Source organism: Apteryx rowi, unplaced genomic scaffold, assembly GCF_003343035.1.
Source record: "Apteryx rowi isolate R43461 unplaced genomic scaffold, aptRow1 scaffold_364, whole genome shotgun sequence".
Taxonomy (NCBI): Eukaryota; Metazoa; Chordata; class Aves; order Apterygiformes; family Apterygidae; genus Apteryx; species Apteryx rowi.
Window position 1 is genome coordinate 390,236 of NW_020450130.1, and position 18,652 is coordinate 408,887.

The window sequence follows — 18,652 nt, forward strand, 5'->3', positions numbered from 1 at the left end:
TAACTCAGATAGCGCTTGTTTAAATGGCTTTCCCAGAAGATACTACAATAACTCATGCCTTATTTTTCTTTTTTTAAGGTAGACTTTGGAGAAAAGAAAGCTTTAAAGAAAAGCCAGCCCTCTGTTCCAGTATATTACAATGACCCATTTAATTCTTCTGTCAATGCATGCTTATACACTGCAAAGATGTAAACTTCAAATTACAGTATTCATTCCATCTTCAACCTTGCTGTGTAGTTGCTACAACAAATGATAGACTGAATCACTGAATCCTCTCTTCTCCCCTCTTCACTCTTGGGATAACTGCCCCCATTACTAAACAAGACTCTGACCTTTTGATCCACCCATCTTGTCTCCTCCACACAGTCTGGGCTGAGCTACAGCCCTTTATTTATTCACGCAGTGTAGGTTCCCTCACGCGGCTTCACCAACGCACATCAACTGTGACCTTGAGACACCATCCTCTCCTGGGATAAGCATGTTTTTCAGTCCCAGGCATCTCTGGAGTAAAGACTGACAGTTTTTTGAAGGAAGAAAAAATAGCAGGTGGGAGGAATGACAGGCTGAGGTACATTTTGGTTCAATAGGATAAAATGGAGCTCAGTGAAACTGACTCAGCCTGCAAGTAACCTGGCCTAGAACAGGATTTTACTGCAGTGCTTTCTTTTAATTAGTAACTAATGTGATGATACTTTTGCTGGTAGAAAGTGCATCTGCCCTGTTTGTCATTTTCCTATCCATCTAATGCAGAAACACGCTCAACTTTATTTTATTTTTTTGCAATTAGTTCTGCAATACTCATTTGCTGCTAGAGAGAAAACTTATTCACAGTTATAGGAGGCACTTACTACCAGCAACAGCCTCCTGATGCTGAATGCAACCAATTTAGTTTCAGGTACCACAGGAAAGAGCCCTGTTGAGTAGAGCCCCACAGTATGGTCAAGGAGGGCTAAGCACATTCACCAGTCACTCTTGATATTGGTTCTCCAGCAGGTAAGCAGGTGATTTCCTGACTTGTCCATGTACGGTTTAAGGATTTTGGGGGCACAGATTACTCATGTCTGTGTGTATATAGCATCCAACAGAGTGGGACCCCTTCTCCTAGGCTGGGACTCTGTCTGGAAACATGGATTCTGCTACAGCTCTGCTGGCTGACAAAAGACAAATCCTTTTTGTCTCACTGTACCTTGCTTTCCCCACGTGAGAGAAAGTTCAAGCACTCCATGTGAGGGAAGGTTTTCAAGCTGCAGTTCAATACAGTGGTTATCCTATGTGTGGCACTGAGTCATGGACACTCAAGCACTATCCCATGCTGGGAAACAAGAAGATAGTCTAATATCCCTGTGGGACCTAAGTGGCCTGGTTCTACTATTCTTAATTGCAGCAGCACCTGGCCATGTGACATATTCACCTACACTCTGCACAACAGCAGAGCATTGCTGTTCACGTAGAAGAGACAGCAGGACAAATCTTCTGAAAGAGACCACAGAAGAAAAGGACCTCAGTAGCTGATTCACCCCATCTGCTTGCTCGGCTGTCTTTGTCATCTTTGGCAGATGTTTGTTCAACTGTTCCTTTAAAACTGGCATCAACAGATATCATGCCCTTTTCAGACAACTCTGTAGTCCTCTGACATCTTTACCATTTTAAAGACTTTTGTCTCAGTTTCTTATCTACAGCTTTCTTGCTGTAATTTAAGCTTATGCCCGCTTGTCCTACTCACCCCATATTAAAAACAGCCCTTTCTGTCAGGGCTTATTTACCATCTGCATTTCTCTAGAAAAAAACCCAGGCTCATTCCTTTCAGACTTTAATTGCTAGATGCATTGTCTGGACCCTCTGATTCTTCTTCCAACTCTCTTTTGGGCCCTGTACAGCAGATTTTCTCTGTCTTGAAGTGCAATGTCTGAGGTAAGTCAGTATCTGAGCTGAGATCTTACCTGCAATGACCTAAGTGAACTTGTGGTTAATACTCATCTGTTGATGCTGTATCTGCTTCTTTTACCACAGCTTTGCTGTCTTATGTTCAGCTTGAGAACTTTACTGCAGAGCTACCTTCCAGTCAGTTAATTCCAGGCCTTCACCTGCCTTTTTGCTAGAAGAAGTTCTTTCATTCAGCTCCCATCTGTTTCCAAATCTTGCTGTTTCCTCTTTTTCTCTTCCCATCATTCCAAATATTCTGCTTTCTCTCTGTGCTTTTACTCAGTCTTGCAACCAGAAGCAATAGATATCCATCAGTGCAAAAGCCAGGTTAGATATCTGTGAGACAGGACAGCTGCAGTAGTCAGAGGGGAAAGCCAGAGATATTTCCTTCACAAACACGTGATCTGGTGCTTGCAATACTCACCACAAGTGACAGACAGAGGCCACATTCTACAGCAAGCTTCTGGGGGTACACCCAAGCACTTGTATAAACTACCCACCTTGTTTTAACTTTCCACTATTACCTTCCCGAGACAATTCAGATTACTTGTTTTTGTGCTTGCCAACACATATGGATTTGAAAAAATCCGGAGAACAGTTCAAGGTAAAATGGAGTTGGCTGAAGTCACTGAACATCTAAGAAACAGCTCATTGTGGACTCCCAGCTGATGTAACTCCTGTCACAATAGCCAGGCACCTTAACTTTAGACGTAGAACTTTAGAACTTAGGAAAAATTCTCACTCATTTCATATCAGAAATTTCATCATCAGAATACCATTCAACACTGTATATAGGCAATTTAAAGGACATTTGCACCTATTAAGCACAGTGGCTACTGTGTTGCCCCTGAACCTGTTTATCAGTCTTCCTATAGCTCCCTCACTATCATGACAGTATTAATGTTGTTATATTTCCCTGTGTGAGTGTTTCTGTGTATATCACTTTTGCAATACTGATGTTTCCTCTCACATTGGCTAGGCTGCTAAATATAGCATCATCACATTAGAACCATCATATAATGGCCAGATGAGGAATGCATTGTACTTTTCATTTCCTTGTGGGTTCCTTCGAAAATAATGAGCAGAACGCTGCAGTGAGGGCATTCAGAAACAGAGGCTTTGTGCAGGACTCCATGGGGGACCTCTCCAGAGCATGTTACTCAGGTAATAAAAAAAATAATCACCTTCTGACCTTCATTTCTAAGAGTGGTTGTATTCTCGCTGTTCCTTCATGACACACCACTTGGCACCCTTAAAACACCTCACAAACGGATTGACTAAAGACTCAAATCTCTCTCTCTGCTAGACACTACTGCAGTTTGCAGTTTTCTCCTTGGTCCTTTTGGACATTTTTGAAAATACTGCAGTTCCAGTACTTTGGGAGGGGGCAGAGGACTCCCTGTTCTTCAGTCAGGGAGAGGCATGGAGCATCTGAAAACTTTCCAGAGCACGGATCAGTCCTTCCACCCTACTGTACGGTGCAAGGAATGATAAGGTCACAATTTTACTGCATCTTTTTACGTCATCAAGCCCCCCCAAAAAACAACAAAAGAGCTGCTGAGTATTTGCTTGAAGGACAGCAGGGAGAACAATTCTGGGAGGCAAGATTCCCTAGAATCTGGCTAACCACAGATTAGGAGAGTTCTCCATTCCCTGTTTTTGTAGTAACATGCTTCCTAGTTATCACTAGGAAGGAGGTAGAAAAGCCACTGTAATAAAATTCTCTGAGACCAGTCATATAGTCAGCCTTTAGCAGGGAAGAGAATTTTCCATCTGTGGAGGGCGGTCAGTGTACAGTACATACAAACCTAGCACATACTTCCAGGAAGTGTTAATTACCAAAGTCTGAGCTGTCCATTTCCTGCAGACAGGAAGAATCCCTTCTTAACAGTTCTGTTCAAGAAAGTATTAGGGAATACAAGGTCAAGAATACAGTCTCCTAAGCTCTTGGTGGTTATTTAAAGGGTGTAATGACAGAACTCCTAAAGATATTTACTTATGTCATGGTGGCTTGGGTTGGCCACATCACCAAATTGATGTATCAGAAGAGTTGGAGTTGATCTCATACTTAATTCAGAATAACCCTCCCTCCCTTTCTCTCTCTCCTGGTATATGTGCTGGTCCACTTGTAGGCTACTGGAGACTTTTGTTCAAATAGAACCATGCATTCATAAACAAAAAGGGAAGTAAAAGACAGCAAATGAAAAAAGACAAGTTCTTGTGTTAGGGGGAAGTCTTTAGTGGAATTAAAAAATGTAATTAGCACTAAAAGTGATTTACTTTTTCTGTAGTGCTAGGAGGTTTTAAGTATTCCATCAAGTTAAGCAAAAAACAGTTCAGCTGCCAACAAGGACATACTTAAGCGAAACTGGGCATCAGGTTCCCAAGTATATTGGTTTAGCTCTGCTCTTTGCTCTACTTTTCTGAGATGAAGTGATATGATCTGTAAAATCCCAGTGTTCACACTAGGGCCTTTTCAAACAAAAAAATGGTGAATTTAGGGAGTACGAGTGTGAAATACTGCTGGCAGAACTATGCTCTGAATTTTTACTAGTGTAGGCACTCTGCTGATTTTCCCTCCTTAGATATACATACAGTTGCAGAGGTTACGAACACTTTCCAATTTCAACACACAGCAGTAGCTAAAGCCATTTTCTGAGGAAGAATTAACAGAGGACACGTGACTTTACGCAAAAATGCTGTTAGTTACTATCTCTATTGTACTAAAAGCATTTATAGCATAAATCACATTTTATAAAAAGTATTTATAGTATAGACTATATCCTATTCAAAAATAGAAAACCTTTTGTTAGAGTTGATGTAATTTCAACACATGACAGAAAAGCAGTAATACTTTGATAGTTCGGCTTGATAATGCAAGAAAATGTAGAATAAATCTGCAGTTTTGGATATCCCCAAAATGAAATTTTATTTGGGCTGTTCCTTTGATCAAGCATTTATTCTTAGAAAGCTTTTAACAACATAATTGTTTAATCCCAGAGTACAAAAATAACTGTCTTTAAAAAAATTAAAATATTAAATTTTAGCACAGTATGCCTGGAATCAAATAAATTTTTCATGTTCTGCTATCTTGCTACGTAGTTCTCTTCTTCAGAAACAACTTCCACACCATGGAAAACACAGATATATTTAATTCAAGATATAAACTTGAGTGTCTGTTCCATTTTCTTAACTGATTTCTCCTGCTGTGTTTACTAGTCAGCAAAGACAAGGACTGGGCTCCCTCAGAGCTCATCTGCACTTGATACTGAAAGGTGTAGCAATGATCATGACGGATCCATGCCACCATATTAGATTGCAAGGTAAAAGACTATCATGTCCCAAAGTGCAAGATAACAAATTCACAACACCCTCCAAGAGGGAAAGAAATGAAAAAGTGCTTCCTGGCACTCCAGAGAGGGCTGAGTAACTGATCAGAATGTATTTTAGATCTACATTCCTTTTCCTCTACCCTGACTCCTCCTAATGTGAAAGTCCTCCTTTAATCTCAGCTGCAAAGGAATCATATTTGCCTAACAGCAGTTCCCACTTTGATAGGTAAAAGAACATCTCACCAGTTAAGGAATAAAATCCTACCAAACCCAACAAAGGCCCCTCCCCCACTATAAGAAAAGAAAAGAAACTTGCAGCCTAACCTGGAACTGCCAAAAAAATGTAGTCATTCCACCCATGGACATTAAATACTTCCTATCAAGTGAACAATGCCACGTTCATGAATACTCTTTCGGAAACAGAGACAGAAGTTCATTTAATGACTGGTGCTTAGGCACACCCGTCTGGATTCAGAAATGGATTCAAAATTGTATGTGTTAAAAGAGGGATAAAAATAAACAATAGGCAGAGCTAGTAAATGACATGGCTAGCTGTCTACTTCCCCATTAGCAGATGGATTTCTGTTTAGATTTCTTTTTCCTCTGTTTTATAAGGAATAAATTCTCATCAATATTGGGACTACTGTCTTTCTGCTTTTTCCTTTTCTTCTTCCTTTTAGATGCTTCCAAAATCTCCTGGGCATATTCTGTCTTGCTGCCATGTGCCTGGAGAACTGACCTGTGACATTTTTTGCCACCCTTCGATGTCTGCTTTTTACACCCTCTAGGAAATTCCTCCATTCCATGACCCCTTTCAGCATCATTTCTGTGCTTCTTTGCTCTGGGTTCATCTGCCCGGGACTTCTTCTTAGTCTTTTTGAGACACTTGTCATCTTTATGATGTTTACCATGTTCTTTCCAAGGCTTTTTCTTTTTCTTATGGCTGTGTTCCACATGTTTTTCTTTCTTCCACGGGCTCTCTAACTGTACTGGCAAAAGGCCAGCCTCTTGTAGTTCTGTAAAACAGGACAGCTTATTTCAGTACTCACCCACGAACATGAAACCTAGTGTCTGAGCCATCACAGATTTTCTTATGGTATGGAGTCAGTTAAGCAACTTGTTTACTCTGATTATAGACTCTTTCACAGTGCTTGTTTTTTGTCTACAGACTAGAAGCCTAACAAATTACAGTTTAATCCTCCTCCTGCCTGTGTACAGGAATTTTAATATCAATGACTTTTTGGAAGAAAACATCTGACAGTGCCCATATAGTGTCTTTGAAACAATAAATAGACAGGAACGGATAAAGTCATAAATCTTTTAGTAACCCTAGACTACCTTTTCAAATCCCTATAGCTTTTCCCAACACAAGAAAATAATCTTACAATATTTCAAAAAGCAGCAAGTATAGAAGAAAGTATTTCAAAGAACTGAGAGGCAGGCAAGAGCTATCTCTCAAAACATACTGTACCTGCAACCTTTCTTTTTAGTCTGTTAGCTCTCCTCTTGATGTCATATTCATCATCATAGTAGTAGATGAATGGAGAAGAAGGAAAAATACTCCCATGCATCCGCCTCTCTGAGCACTCCTGCAAAACACATTCCAAGTCATTAGATGTAGTTGAATTATGACTTTAGGGCAAAGAAAATGTATCAGATTCTGCAGGCTGAATCCTCGGTATGTGTAAATCAGGGTTCCTCCACTGAAAGCAAGCGTTGATCTGTACCTATGGAGAATGTGGCCAACAATTCTTAAAACACTGATAATTTCATTCATTTAATTAATAATTTTATTTTTTATTTATTTTATTTTCATTTAATTCATAATTTTATTCATTTCCAATAATACTTCCTGTACACAGAGAAACGCATAAACATTAAATGAGCTAAACTGCAGTTCTCTTGCAGCAAATGGAAGGTGTTCCATATTTTCCCTCAATTATTACAGATATGTAGCACTCATAAAAGCAGAGGACTAGAATTAGGTGAACAGTAAATAAATACAATGCAAATGCCAAACTGAATCTGAGGAGAAGTGCTGTTCTGTCTGCAGCTGAGCCAGGTTCTCCCACTACCTGCTTTAGCTGCTTCTTACTGCCCCCTCCAGTCTCCCAGCACAACTACTTGTATGGGCAGTAGTCCTGGCTTCTTAAAAGACAAATACTTCTTAATGTAAAGGAACTTTTTTAACCTGGATCATTGGAGGGGACTCTATGAGTAGAAAGGTGGCAGACTCAAAGGGCAGGAGGAGAAAATAAGGGAAGAAGAAAGTAAGTGATGAGTAGCTAGAGGCGGCCGCCTCCTCACACAGCTCATTTGAGGCCAGAGTTGTATGTCTGACCATATACAATTTTCTCTCAGATACAAAACCAAAACAAATCCTGCAGAAGATTTTGCCACGCAAACATATCAGATTTGTGGGGAAGAAGAAGAGAACCACAACCACTGGCTGTTGGCAGAGGAACAGACTGGTTCTGAACGGCTTACATCATGAGTATGTAAGTTTATTTCTCAAATACTTGATCCAGTAATGTGAATTTATTCAGCATTGTACATATTAAGTTTTAGCAATGCCTTGCGAGCCAGGCTAACTAAACTTGTGATGCTTGGTAGGATTCTGTTCTTTTTCAGGGTACCATGTGATATTAATTAATACTTTGTTTTCCTTGCAAATTGCTTGTTAACTGTTTAGCTTCCCAGTATAACCTTTCCACTCCTTGGACATTGCCCAAATCTAATGAACTCTGGTCTTTGTAGTAAAAACTCTTAGGAGCTTTCACTCACCTGGACATCTACACCACATGCTAAGCAGCTTTCTTTCCTGCATTCGATACTTCTACCATCCAGTACCTCTAGCACTACCTTTCCCTGTGTATCCTATTTCCTCCTCTCTCTTTTTTAGAGACACAATACATCAGAAATGTATTTCATATGTATTTCATATTTCTCAGCTTGCATTTGGTCTTTGTTTGGCTGAAATTAAGTGAAGAATCAGGTAATTAGCTGAGGTGACATCCAAAAGGGTATTGCTAGTTATATGACAAAAAACTTGTCTCCACACAGTCAACGGAGTGCAGAGAAACAATGGAAGTTGTAGCTGAAATTTACCTAAGTCTCAGGACTTCAGCCTTTTCATGACTGCAATATCAGGCTGAAAGAGACCTAGAAGGGGCCATTTAAGTCTACTCCTCACCTTATGCCATTCTCAGCAGACACTTCTCTAAGCTGCATATCCAGGAAGGCCAACTGGATTTTACAGCTAAACAGCTTAAACACCTAGCATTTCCCCCAAAGAAATCTCTCTTACCTCCCTCAATTTCTCCATTTAACTCCCTTAGACTTAAGAGGTCAGAGAAGCACAACAGAAAAATGACACTTCAAACACCTATGTTTCAGATGAGCAAAATCTAACAGTGGCCTTTAGACAGGACAAAACGTTGTCTGACTATATGGAATAAATGAAAGAAAATATTAACCCTAAACATTGTCAAATAGGTTATTGAAAGTAACATGGATCTGCTTAACACAGTAGTATGCAAAGACACATTCATCATTGTTTGATACCTGTGAAACTTACACAGATGCTGCATTAAGTCTAGGGCTTGTTCTACAGACACATGGACCTTTCACTAATTTTTATTTTGTTAATATGCTGACAGAAAAGCCTTAGTGAATGAAATGCATGATACCAAAATCAGCACTCCTCTCTCCCTCTTTTTAACTTCACTGCATTGAAAAAATCAATTCAACAGTGTCCAAAACACACTTTTCTATATCCCTTCCTTTGAAGTAAGCTGCCACTATTGCCATACACTTTGTTCTGTTTAATACTCTTGAGACATTCTTTAGCACTGGAGGTAACACACAGAGGATGGAAAGCATAGTCTGCTATCAACCCACAGGAGAAATTTTCTGTTTGATTGGCATATTGGGATGTGAATGCAAGGCACATCTGCAGTTACTCTCCACTTCCTTATCCCTGCTGCCTTAAAAACTTGCTGCTGCAAGTTGCACAATGCAATGGGCTGTTCTTGATTAACTTTTTATTTCTAAACTTTCCGATAAGGATGTCCCTTAAAATGACCATGTTTTTGTTAGGATCCTGAAAGACAGTGTTACGAAAGGAATAAAATGTGAAGTCTACTAAAGAAAATAAATTTCTTCTCTTTATAAACTCTCTAATGGACATCATTAGATTTAAAAATACTATTGTTTTAATAAATAATACACCAAATCCAGGAAGTAGAACTGTCAGGTGCTGGAACCTTTGCCAGCTTATGGCTTAATTATTTCCTTTTCTGCAAACAACAGTGAGTGGTCCACAATGACTTTCTAACCAGAACCGGACCTGTTAACTCTTGGATTTAGCAACTTTTTTGCTGTTACCTGAGTTTTTTGGAATGGTCTCCCTAGATCTTTAGTAAAGAAATAGAATTTCACGTATTCCTTGGCTAGATTTAATGGTACCATAGAAGAGATAGACTGCAGTGAGAAGCACTGACTGAGATGAGTTTATACAAAACCAATCTCAGTCTTTTCTTGTTGGTCAATTTATTGACTGCTTTAACTGTTTAATAGAGGTAATGGCAYATGGATACTGAGGTACAGAGACAGGAAAGCTAAGATGTTGATATGAAGGGAATGCTAGAGACATTTATCATTGGAAGTCATTTTTACAGATTAACAATTTTTTTTAAACTTTCTTTTCTTTAAATTATAAGATCTTTCAAGTTCTGACAGGGCTGCCCATTGCATGAAGGATAGTGATTATTACCACAGTTTTCTTAGCTAAGAGTTGCAAATCTCAAATATATTTCCAGTCCAGCTGGATCATGATAAAGATGCGCATGCAGGCCTCTAGTCTAATTTGTTCGGCCATTTTTGAACAGAAAAAGTGCTTCAGTGCTTTGAAGGCAAATATTCAATCATCATTATACTAACCAAATGTATTACATGTATATTCTTCAATATGCATATAGAAAGATCTGTTGAGTATTTCTGCCCTTCTGTGTTATTAATGACTTCTACCATTCTCATTCAGTCATTATTCAGGCTATTTGTGCTCCTTGTACACTAGGAAAAACAACATCTTATCTTCTTAAACTCTGATAGTTATAGAATGTTTTCATTTTAGTGAATCATTTTAGTCCCTAACTGTTTTTATACCTTTTCTACCTTTTTCATCTGAGTAACTGCTATCAACTCCTCCTACGTTTTTATTAAATATTTTTACTGCAGCCTTAATTTTAACCACATGTGGCTGCCTTCCTTGAATGTTGTTTTCTGACAGTTTAGTAAAATGTTCCTTACGAATTGTCAACAATCACTCTCATTTTTTGTTCAAGCCTCTCAATTCAGTTTTATTTTATAAGCTCATTGTAATCTATATATTACTCATATGGGCTTTATTCTGCTTGTCTATAGAAATGTAATCAGTTTCAGTGCTTTCCTCATTGAAGGTTTTATTGACTATGTTCTCAAACACTGGATAGAACAAGGTATGACATAACTGAAGTGTTGAGGTATCCCACTGTCACCAGATGTATAGCTATATCTTGGGTAGATGTCTTGCGCGTTAAGTCTAAGATTCAGACTCTTGTACTATTGCCACAGTAGCGCCTGTAGTGCCTACAGCGCCTACAAATAACACTAGGCTGCTCACAGACGTTCCTCTCTTAGGTAGCATTATGAGGTCTGTAATAGCTGCTTATTTCATGGGCCTTCCAACYCACCTGTCAAGGCTGCAATGTGTCCAGAATGTAGTAGCAGGTACACCATAGCCACAATGCACTATTCAGAGAAATCTTAATTTGACTGCAAGGAAAGTTTAGTTTTAAAACTCTTCCCTTCATTTTTTAGCTCTGCCAAGAGAAACAAACTGCCCTACCTGTCCTACTATTCCCCACATAGATTAAGTATTTAGGAATGCACATTCCCTTTTCTAACAGCAAGGTTAAAAACAGCAGCAAGCTTTAATGACACAACTTCAGTAGTTAGAAGAGTATACATACAGAACAGGCAGGAAAGGAAGGAAGGAATTTATTGGGAATTTGCTCTCTCTAAGCTGTACAAAAACATAACTGTAACCCATTCAGTGCATAAGTAACTCATTTTCTAGAATATTGGTGGTTCTTAGACTTACTCCATTAAAAAAAATAAACACCTAACATTTGCTTGTTTTAGATCTTTGCAGGTACAGGGCTGCACTCGTCATGACAGGAGGCTAGCAATCAAGACAAACACCAATACTCAATACTACAGGGTGCAAGACACCTCCAAATTTTATTGAAACCACTTAAGGCTTACAGTGTTCATCATCACCAAGGTTTGTACTATTAGGAAGGATGAGGTTTAACTTAATTCAGGTGATGAATTAAAATAAGAAGTTAGAAATAATGATCCTCTAAAGCAGGGAAATGGAGAATTCCTAAACAGATTTCATCAGTTATAGTTTGAACAAACAGAAATTCCAGTCAGGCTGATTGTGGTGAAAGAATTTATACAATGTTGAAAATGACAGCAATGCCCTAATATTTCATCCCATGAACCACAGGAAAAATGGAGAAAAAAGAGGTCTGTTCAGCAACTGTCTATCTTACAATGAATATTCTCTCTCAGAGACAGTCTCATTTTAACTTAGGTTTTAAAAAACAAATCAACAAATCTGCCAAGCTGAGACAGTAATTTTTTTTTAAGTAATTTTTAAATTAGATGGGTGAGATCACTTTAACCGGCCTCCAATGATTCTATCAATGCTGCAAATTCACAAACATTCCATTAGAGCGGCTCTTTTTATAGCACTAGCATGATTCTTTCAGCTCTTTTCTCCAGCCACAGACCATTGCAGAGATGAGAATTTGTACACCCTGGATATATTCAACATTGAAGCAGAGATTACTAAGACTTACGTATCCAAAATGTCCTTCCYGGGAACAGTTGTAGCAGTACACTAAAGCAGAGTGCTCGAAGTGAGAACTAGCCCTCTTTATTGGTCCTGGTTTTGTCTGAAAGATGGAAATTGGTAAGAATTAGGTGTGGCAGTTTTCTGAATGCTGAATTAAAAATAAATTAAAATTACATAAATATAATTTTATTATGCTTAAATCAATATATTCCTCCTTGCTGCTGGAATATTACATTTGAAAAAGATGCGACTTGCTCAGATTACTGTAATCTTGCAGAGCAAATTAAACCCTGAGCAACATAAATGAGGTAGGAAGATGCAACCTCAGTATCTATTCCACCTGGCTATTTTATTTCAGCTCTGAATACAAGAAAATAGGCTGCTGATTTATCTCTCTTTCCTCCTCCTTTTCTCCCAGTCCCCTCCCTCCTTTCACAGATGCCCCACTATCCCCAGGGGACAGACAGGGCCATCAGATATTACATCCACCAGCTGGATAGGCACATTTGTGTATTGCTAAACTAGTCCCTCCCAGCAGTGTTCACTTAAAGCAATATGGCAAAGATCAGACAGAGATACAAAACCTTCACCTACCACATTCCCAAACCTACATCCACTTCCAAAAATAATCTCAGGAAAAATATTCACTAAAGAAGAACCTGCCAATCTTTTCAAGACAATTGGAGGATATGATTCTGCTTCGAACAGAAAAGTACAGTATGGTGTTTAGCTGTTCAAATTCAAAATATTCTTTAGGTTTATATAATACAAAGAAAGATTTAGCACACTCCACTGAAATCAGTGGAACAGGCAAATTTTTTTTTCACGTTTAAAGCTAATAGATGGAATATGTGAGCATACGTGTATGCTTTTATTTTTCACACACACGTAAACATTTGTTCACTGGATAACTACAGGGGAGCCCACGTCTAGTAAGAGTTGGTACAGCTTCAAACAAGGGATGTATCAATTGTGGCTAAAAAACACCAGGGCAAAAGAGCAACCTATTACTTTTAGAGTTCCATGCATTTCCTTCTCATTGACTCTAAAAAAGCACAGAAGAATGCCCTAGATTTCAAAGAAATTAGTAATATTTTGTAAAACTCATTATAGGAATTTTTTTTTCTTTAAATTTTTCTCATCATGTTCATGTACTACTAAACCCACTGTCTTTTCCTGCATAGTCTCCAGAAGAATGACCACAATGCCTGTAAAATATGCAGAAACCACAGAATTCTTCCACAACTATTTTTTTATGAATCTGATCACACTTGCAGAGTCACCTTATTTTGAACTCCCTTCAGCTATGGGTTTAAATGTGTGTTTCAGATTCATTTTACTAAATTCACTCTCACTCACCAGAAAGGAGGGTGAAGGAAGACTTAACAAGAGTGACACATTGAGCGATAAATGGCACAAAAACCAGAATGATTTTTGACAAAAGTGGGGGGAAACAGGGAAATAATAATAATAAAAAATCCAATAATTTGTATATTTCTCATCCCTGCCTTACAATGAGAGCTCCTCATCTTCATCTAACAGTACTGTGTAAGTCATTTATTAAGCTATCTTAGTTTTTCACTTATACTTTTTATCATAAACACATAGATCAGACAAGAAAAAAGAATGCACAAAAACATTTGCATAATCTCTTCAGGCAAAAATCTGTGGGTTTGATTTACTGGTAGAATCATCTCTATTCTGATTAGTTTTGAACATGAGAGATGTGTAGTCTTCAGCCATAGAATCACCTCCACTTTGGATATGGCTCCTGAAAGCAGAAATAAATCCTACAAATGATACTTTCGTCTGCCTCCCATCACACAGAATTTTACATGTATTAAATCTGTTTTCAAAGCTGATTCCAATGGAAGCCCACACTGTGATGCTGCTACAAAACCCCAACAGGTCACTATCTTCAGTCAGCTCTTGTCTGCTAGAAAACTCTGCATCTAGCATGCTAGTATAATACAGCTGTCAAGAGAATCAAGAGCATTATGCTACAATTCTGTTATTATGCCAGCTAGGCCTTAAAATGAACCATAACTTCACTTTGAAAATGATATGATTATATTATTTGGTCTTTGTAAGGTGCAGCGTAATGAGAACATATAGTTACAAAAAAAGGYGTTATGCCAGAGACACAATCATTTTAATTCCAAAGTAGTTTGCTAAAATGCCTACTGAAGAGTTTTATACCTTCCTCTATTGAATGGTACCCCCCTGACTTGAGCAATTATGATTTAGGCTATTATCAGTGTTCTTGTTTTGAAACTCTATTAAAATGTACCTTGAGTTCTGGGCACTTACTTTTTATAAAAAAGATAAATAACATCTTCCACTATTTTCAATTGGACTTTGAAAATAAATGCCAGCCAGACGGATGCTGACATGAAATTGAGCATGCTCACCAGAGCACTATAGTGATTTATATGGCTAAATTAGTAAGCAAACAGCATTTAAAAACTCCTTCAGTAGGTGTCTCATTCTAATCCAGAAGTTAAACATACAGCAGAAGACAAGAATAACTCACCTAACTAATAAATTATGCTCGACATTCTGTGGCTGGTGTATTTTTCACTATTGAACATATAAWGTTTTTAGCTGCTAAGAGAGATTCATGTAGCAAGCTGAAAATTTAATGGCACTACAAAGTGTTATCTCTATGTTATCTTTTAACTATAGTACCTAATCTCACTAATAGAAGAGGAGTGCAATCTGAAAACCTTTACCTTATCAGGAAACAATTTCACATAAGAACTCAGTTGGTAGAAAAACAAAGATAATAAGGTTTTCCTGTTCTAGTGTACAAGAATCTTTAAGAGTCTTATTAGGGATGTGACCCCAACCTCTCCTGCTCTGCATTCCCTCCCAAGCCAGCTCCCCCATACCCAATCACCACCATGACATTTCCTTTTGTTTAGCTAATAGAAAAGGTCACATTTAAACTGAATACTTACAGGTCAGATTACAACTCTACATAACTTTACTTCTCTCCAAAGCCAAACAAAAATGAAACCTGTATTTCATAAACCCTCTGTTTTCTTATTATTTAAGGCTTAAAAAAGCATCTAAAGACTCCAGCCATATGGGTACAAAATAAACTATTCATGAACGTAGCTTCTCTATGTTATAGTTTTTTTTTGTTACAAACATTTAAATAATCTATATTTGTAGGGTGATATCTTGGAGATTACTTCACTATCAATATATAGAAGTAATAACCTGGTAGATAGCATTAACTATGAAAGGTCCATCCCATCTGCTATTCTTGCTGAAAGCTTTTCATGCACCAGTAAACTCAGTAAATATCAGAAGATAAAGCATAAGCCTACCACGCCATGGATTTACTCCTAATGTCTCCTCAAAGTGCAGCCTGATGCAACGATTACAAATGATTTTTCTTCTAATGTCATTTTACATAACCCTTTTTTCTGCATGAGTAGTTAGTGTGGAATGAATGAATGAATGCCATTAAAACAGTTAATCATTATCTGGGACACTGGCCTTCTTCCCTTCTCAACTAGGAATCTCCATGACAAAGGCCAAGAGATCAAAATGCCAGGGCTGCCTCACTGGCCTATTTCTGTCAGTAATTTTTTATGCAAATGGTCCTGCTGGGCAGCTCCCTCTGTGACCTTGAACTGCCCTTATCTAAACTGACTTTGATCCAATGAGGGCTTGCTTTTATGAAGCTCATTACTACTTAGGATCTGCAATCTTTTACTAAAGAAAATCTTCTCATCTCCATTTTTGTGTATTTTCTGCTCCTTTATATTATACAATGTGTAGACCTCGATAGTGCAGAGAACCAGAGAGAGATTCTTCTCTGCAAATCAAACTGCTCATATTTGACAAACGTATTTCACAGCTACGCATATGAGTTGACTCTTAAGGTAAAGCATACTTCATGATTCAAACTTACCCAAAGACACAAATCCAACTTCAGTAACAATCAAATGTAGTTTGAACTTGACCTGTGCAAAGTGTCCTCTCTAATAAGTTGCAAAGATGCAATTGATCCAGCCTGATAGATGAAGTACCTTTAAAAAAAAAACCTTTCACCATACGTAGGCAGTGAAACTATTCTGACAACTAAGAAAAATGGAAAAGTGCCTACCAGAGTCTCATATTCAGACAAAACCAAGGTCATGGCCTTCGTATATCAGTCAGTTTATACCATCTCTCACACTGCCTGTGATTAAGGCTTGCACTGATTTTTTTTTTTGGTTAAACCAAACAATATTCTAGGTAACTCCATTTTAGCATGTGACATAGCAATTTGGCAAATTCTGTACAGAGTACATCCTAGGATTGCCTAATGTAAAGCTACTCATACCACCTCTAAGTCATTCACTACTATTCTCTCATGCTGGGAAGAGACAGTTATTTCTTCTGATCCACTGTATTAACTGCTATGTTCACACCTATTCTATCAATTCACTTTTACTATTATTCTTTGTTGTACTCTAGCACTAAATAATTAAATTACGGATTAAAGAAGGAGACAGGAAAAAAAACCCTACACAAACCAAACAGATGATCTGGGGTGCTCCTTGTTCTAACAAAGTGCCCATCAAAACCTATGGAAGAGTTTTGCATGCAGGTTAGTCTTTTTTGTACAACTCACTGAGACAAACAAGACAGAAGGCTGGGACGAAAAGTCATTAGCAGTGATGTTTTACCAGTTTCTTGAGCCACTGAAAGATGATCATCAAGTGAATCATCACACACTGCAGGTGTCACTAGAGTTGGACAGGGAAATGGTCAAAACAACCGTATCACTGAAAATACAAATTTATTTTCCCCTTACAAATTATCATAGTCTACTTGCATTTTAGCTGACACAATGGTAGGTAAGCATCATTCTCTTATATTCAAAATTACCAATATAAGATATCTTGTAATACTGTAATTATACTGAGGGTTTTTGTTGTTGTTATTTTCTTTAACCATGTCATGCACCCGGTAGACTTGCACTCCATTGGGCAATTCCTTAATTAGGCAGATTTTTGAAACAAGTATTATGTACACAACAGACCGTAACGTCTCCTTTGGAGTCTTCCTAGTCTATCAGGTGATTGCATCATTAAAGCCACACACGCTACGTAGTAAAAATCCTTATGAAAATTCATGAAAGAAATATACTGAGCTTGATGCATGCTAAAATATGAGAAACAAACAAATTTAATATTTTGACTTTTAAACCCCCAAACTGTAATGAATTTTGAATAGGATAATTTCTTTACCGAATTTTATTTCTTCATTTCTTCATCCACCTAAAAAAAATTGTTTTTCCAAAAGTAGTTGTGGATGTCTCCCAAACACTGAACTGTTCTTTTTTAAATTTCACCTCAGCCTCTTACTACAAATTACACCTAGTAATTCAGTTTACTAAATGTGTTTACAGCATTCTTTCCCACCCCCGTGGCTATGAACTAAACACAGTGAATTAACCAAGAAAATAGTGAACTACTCAGAATTTTGGAGTGTTTTTTTTTTTTAAGTAAATGATACACATTAACTCATGAATCAATGGACAGAGTATTATTTTTTGATTACATAGTCTGAAAAAGCAAAGTCTTTCCTAGAAGAAGGAATGTAACTTGTTCAGTCCACAGTACAAGCATTATGATGTGGTTGTTTTCTACAGAAATAAGACATTTATATAATGCATTTTAAATAGATGCAAATAGCATCTACAAATGACTGTGTGAAAAGGTTAGAGCAAGAGACAAAAAGTACAAAATAATATACTTAAAAGAAATGAATGTAATCTTTTGATACTCTTCTAAGCAAAGACAAAATACTAAAATATTAATTCAGGAAGTCTTTTCTGAAAAATGAACAAAAAATCTCTGGTTAGTATAGAAAATGAATATATGCAAGATAGTAAGGATAATAACAATACACTCCCTGAATGCTTCAAAATCTTCATGGTTAAGAGGCAACCCAATTTTCTCCAAAGGTGGTGGCATCTATCCAGTCGTCCATGGCTAATTTTACATGGAATGCAAAACGTTATTAAAATAGGATGGTGCATTAAACTTCAACTATTTCTGATGTAGCTCTCAAACTACAAACCTATCTTTCTTCTATTTTAATTTTAAAGTAAGTTAGCAAATACTTCCTTCTTAATCCCCAGAGACTATCTGTATAGTGACACAAATGCACAAATTTATGACAGTAACATAAATGGTCCTCTGAAGTAATGTGCAACATTAAGTGAAATCGTTTCCTGGAAAGATATTATAGGTATCTATATTTTATTTGCCATCTTAAACATATCTGGGTCTTTATGACCTTATTTTTAAAATGTATTTCCTTTTTACATTTCCTGGTGCAAATGGACTGCATAAATAAGCAATGTGCTATGAGGCTTCAGACTAGCCGATAAACCCTTTCAATTTTCATGCCAGCTTCTTCTTTTGTAATTCAAATCTAGCTGGAAACTGGCAGCTCTGAAAACTGAAACAAGCACTGCCACAAATAC

General features: G+C 37.6%; 1 protein-coding gene across 7 annotated transcripts in view; it reads right to left on the reverse strand.

The window, feature by feature from the left end:
* Window positions 1-4,835: 4,835 nt before the first annotated feature.
* Window positions 4,836-18,652, reverse strand: part of ZCCHC7 (zinc finger CCHC-type containing 7) — a 123,126-nt gene continuing 109,309 nt past the window's right edge. For all 7 annotated transcript variants that reach the window (XM_026073239.1, XM_026073238.1, XM_026073237.1 and 4 more), the window contains 3 exons: window positions 12,164-12,259; window positions 6,727-6,844; window positions 4,836-6,271 (listed from right to left, as the gene is read on the reverse strand). In XM_026073239.1, the coding sequence (XP_025929024.1) occupies window positions 5,823-6,271; window positions 6,727-6,844; window positions 12,164-12,259 (663 nt within the window). In that variant the 3' untranslated portion in view covers window positions 4,836-5,822. The remainder of the gene's footprint in view (window positions 6,272-6,726; window positions 6,845-12,163; window positions 12,260-18,652) is intronic.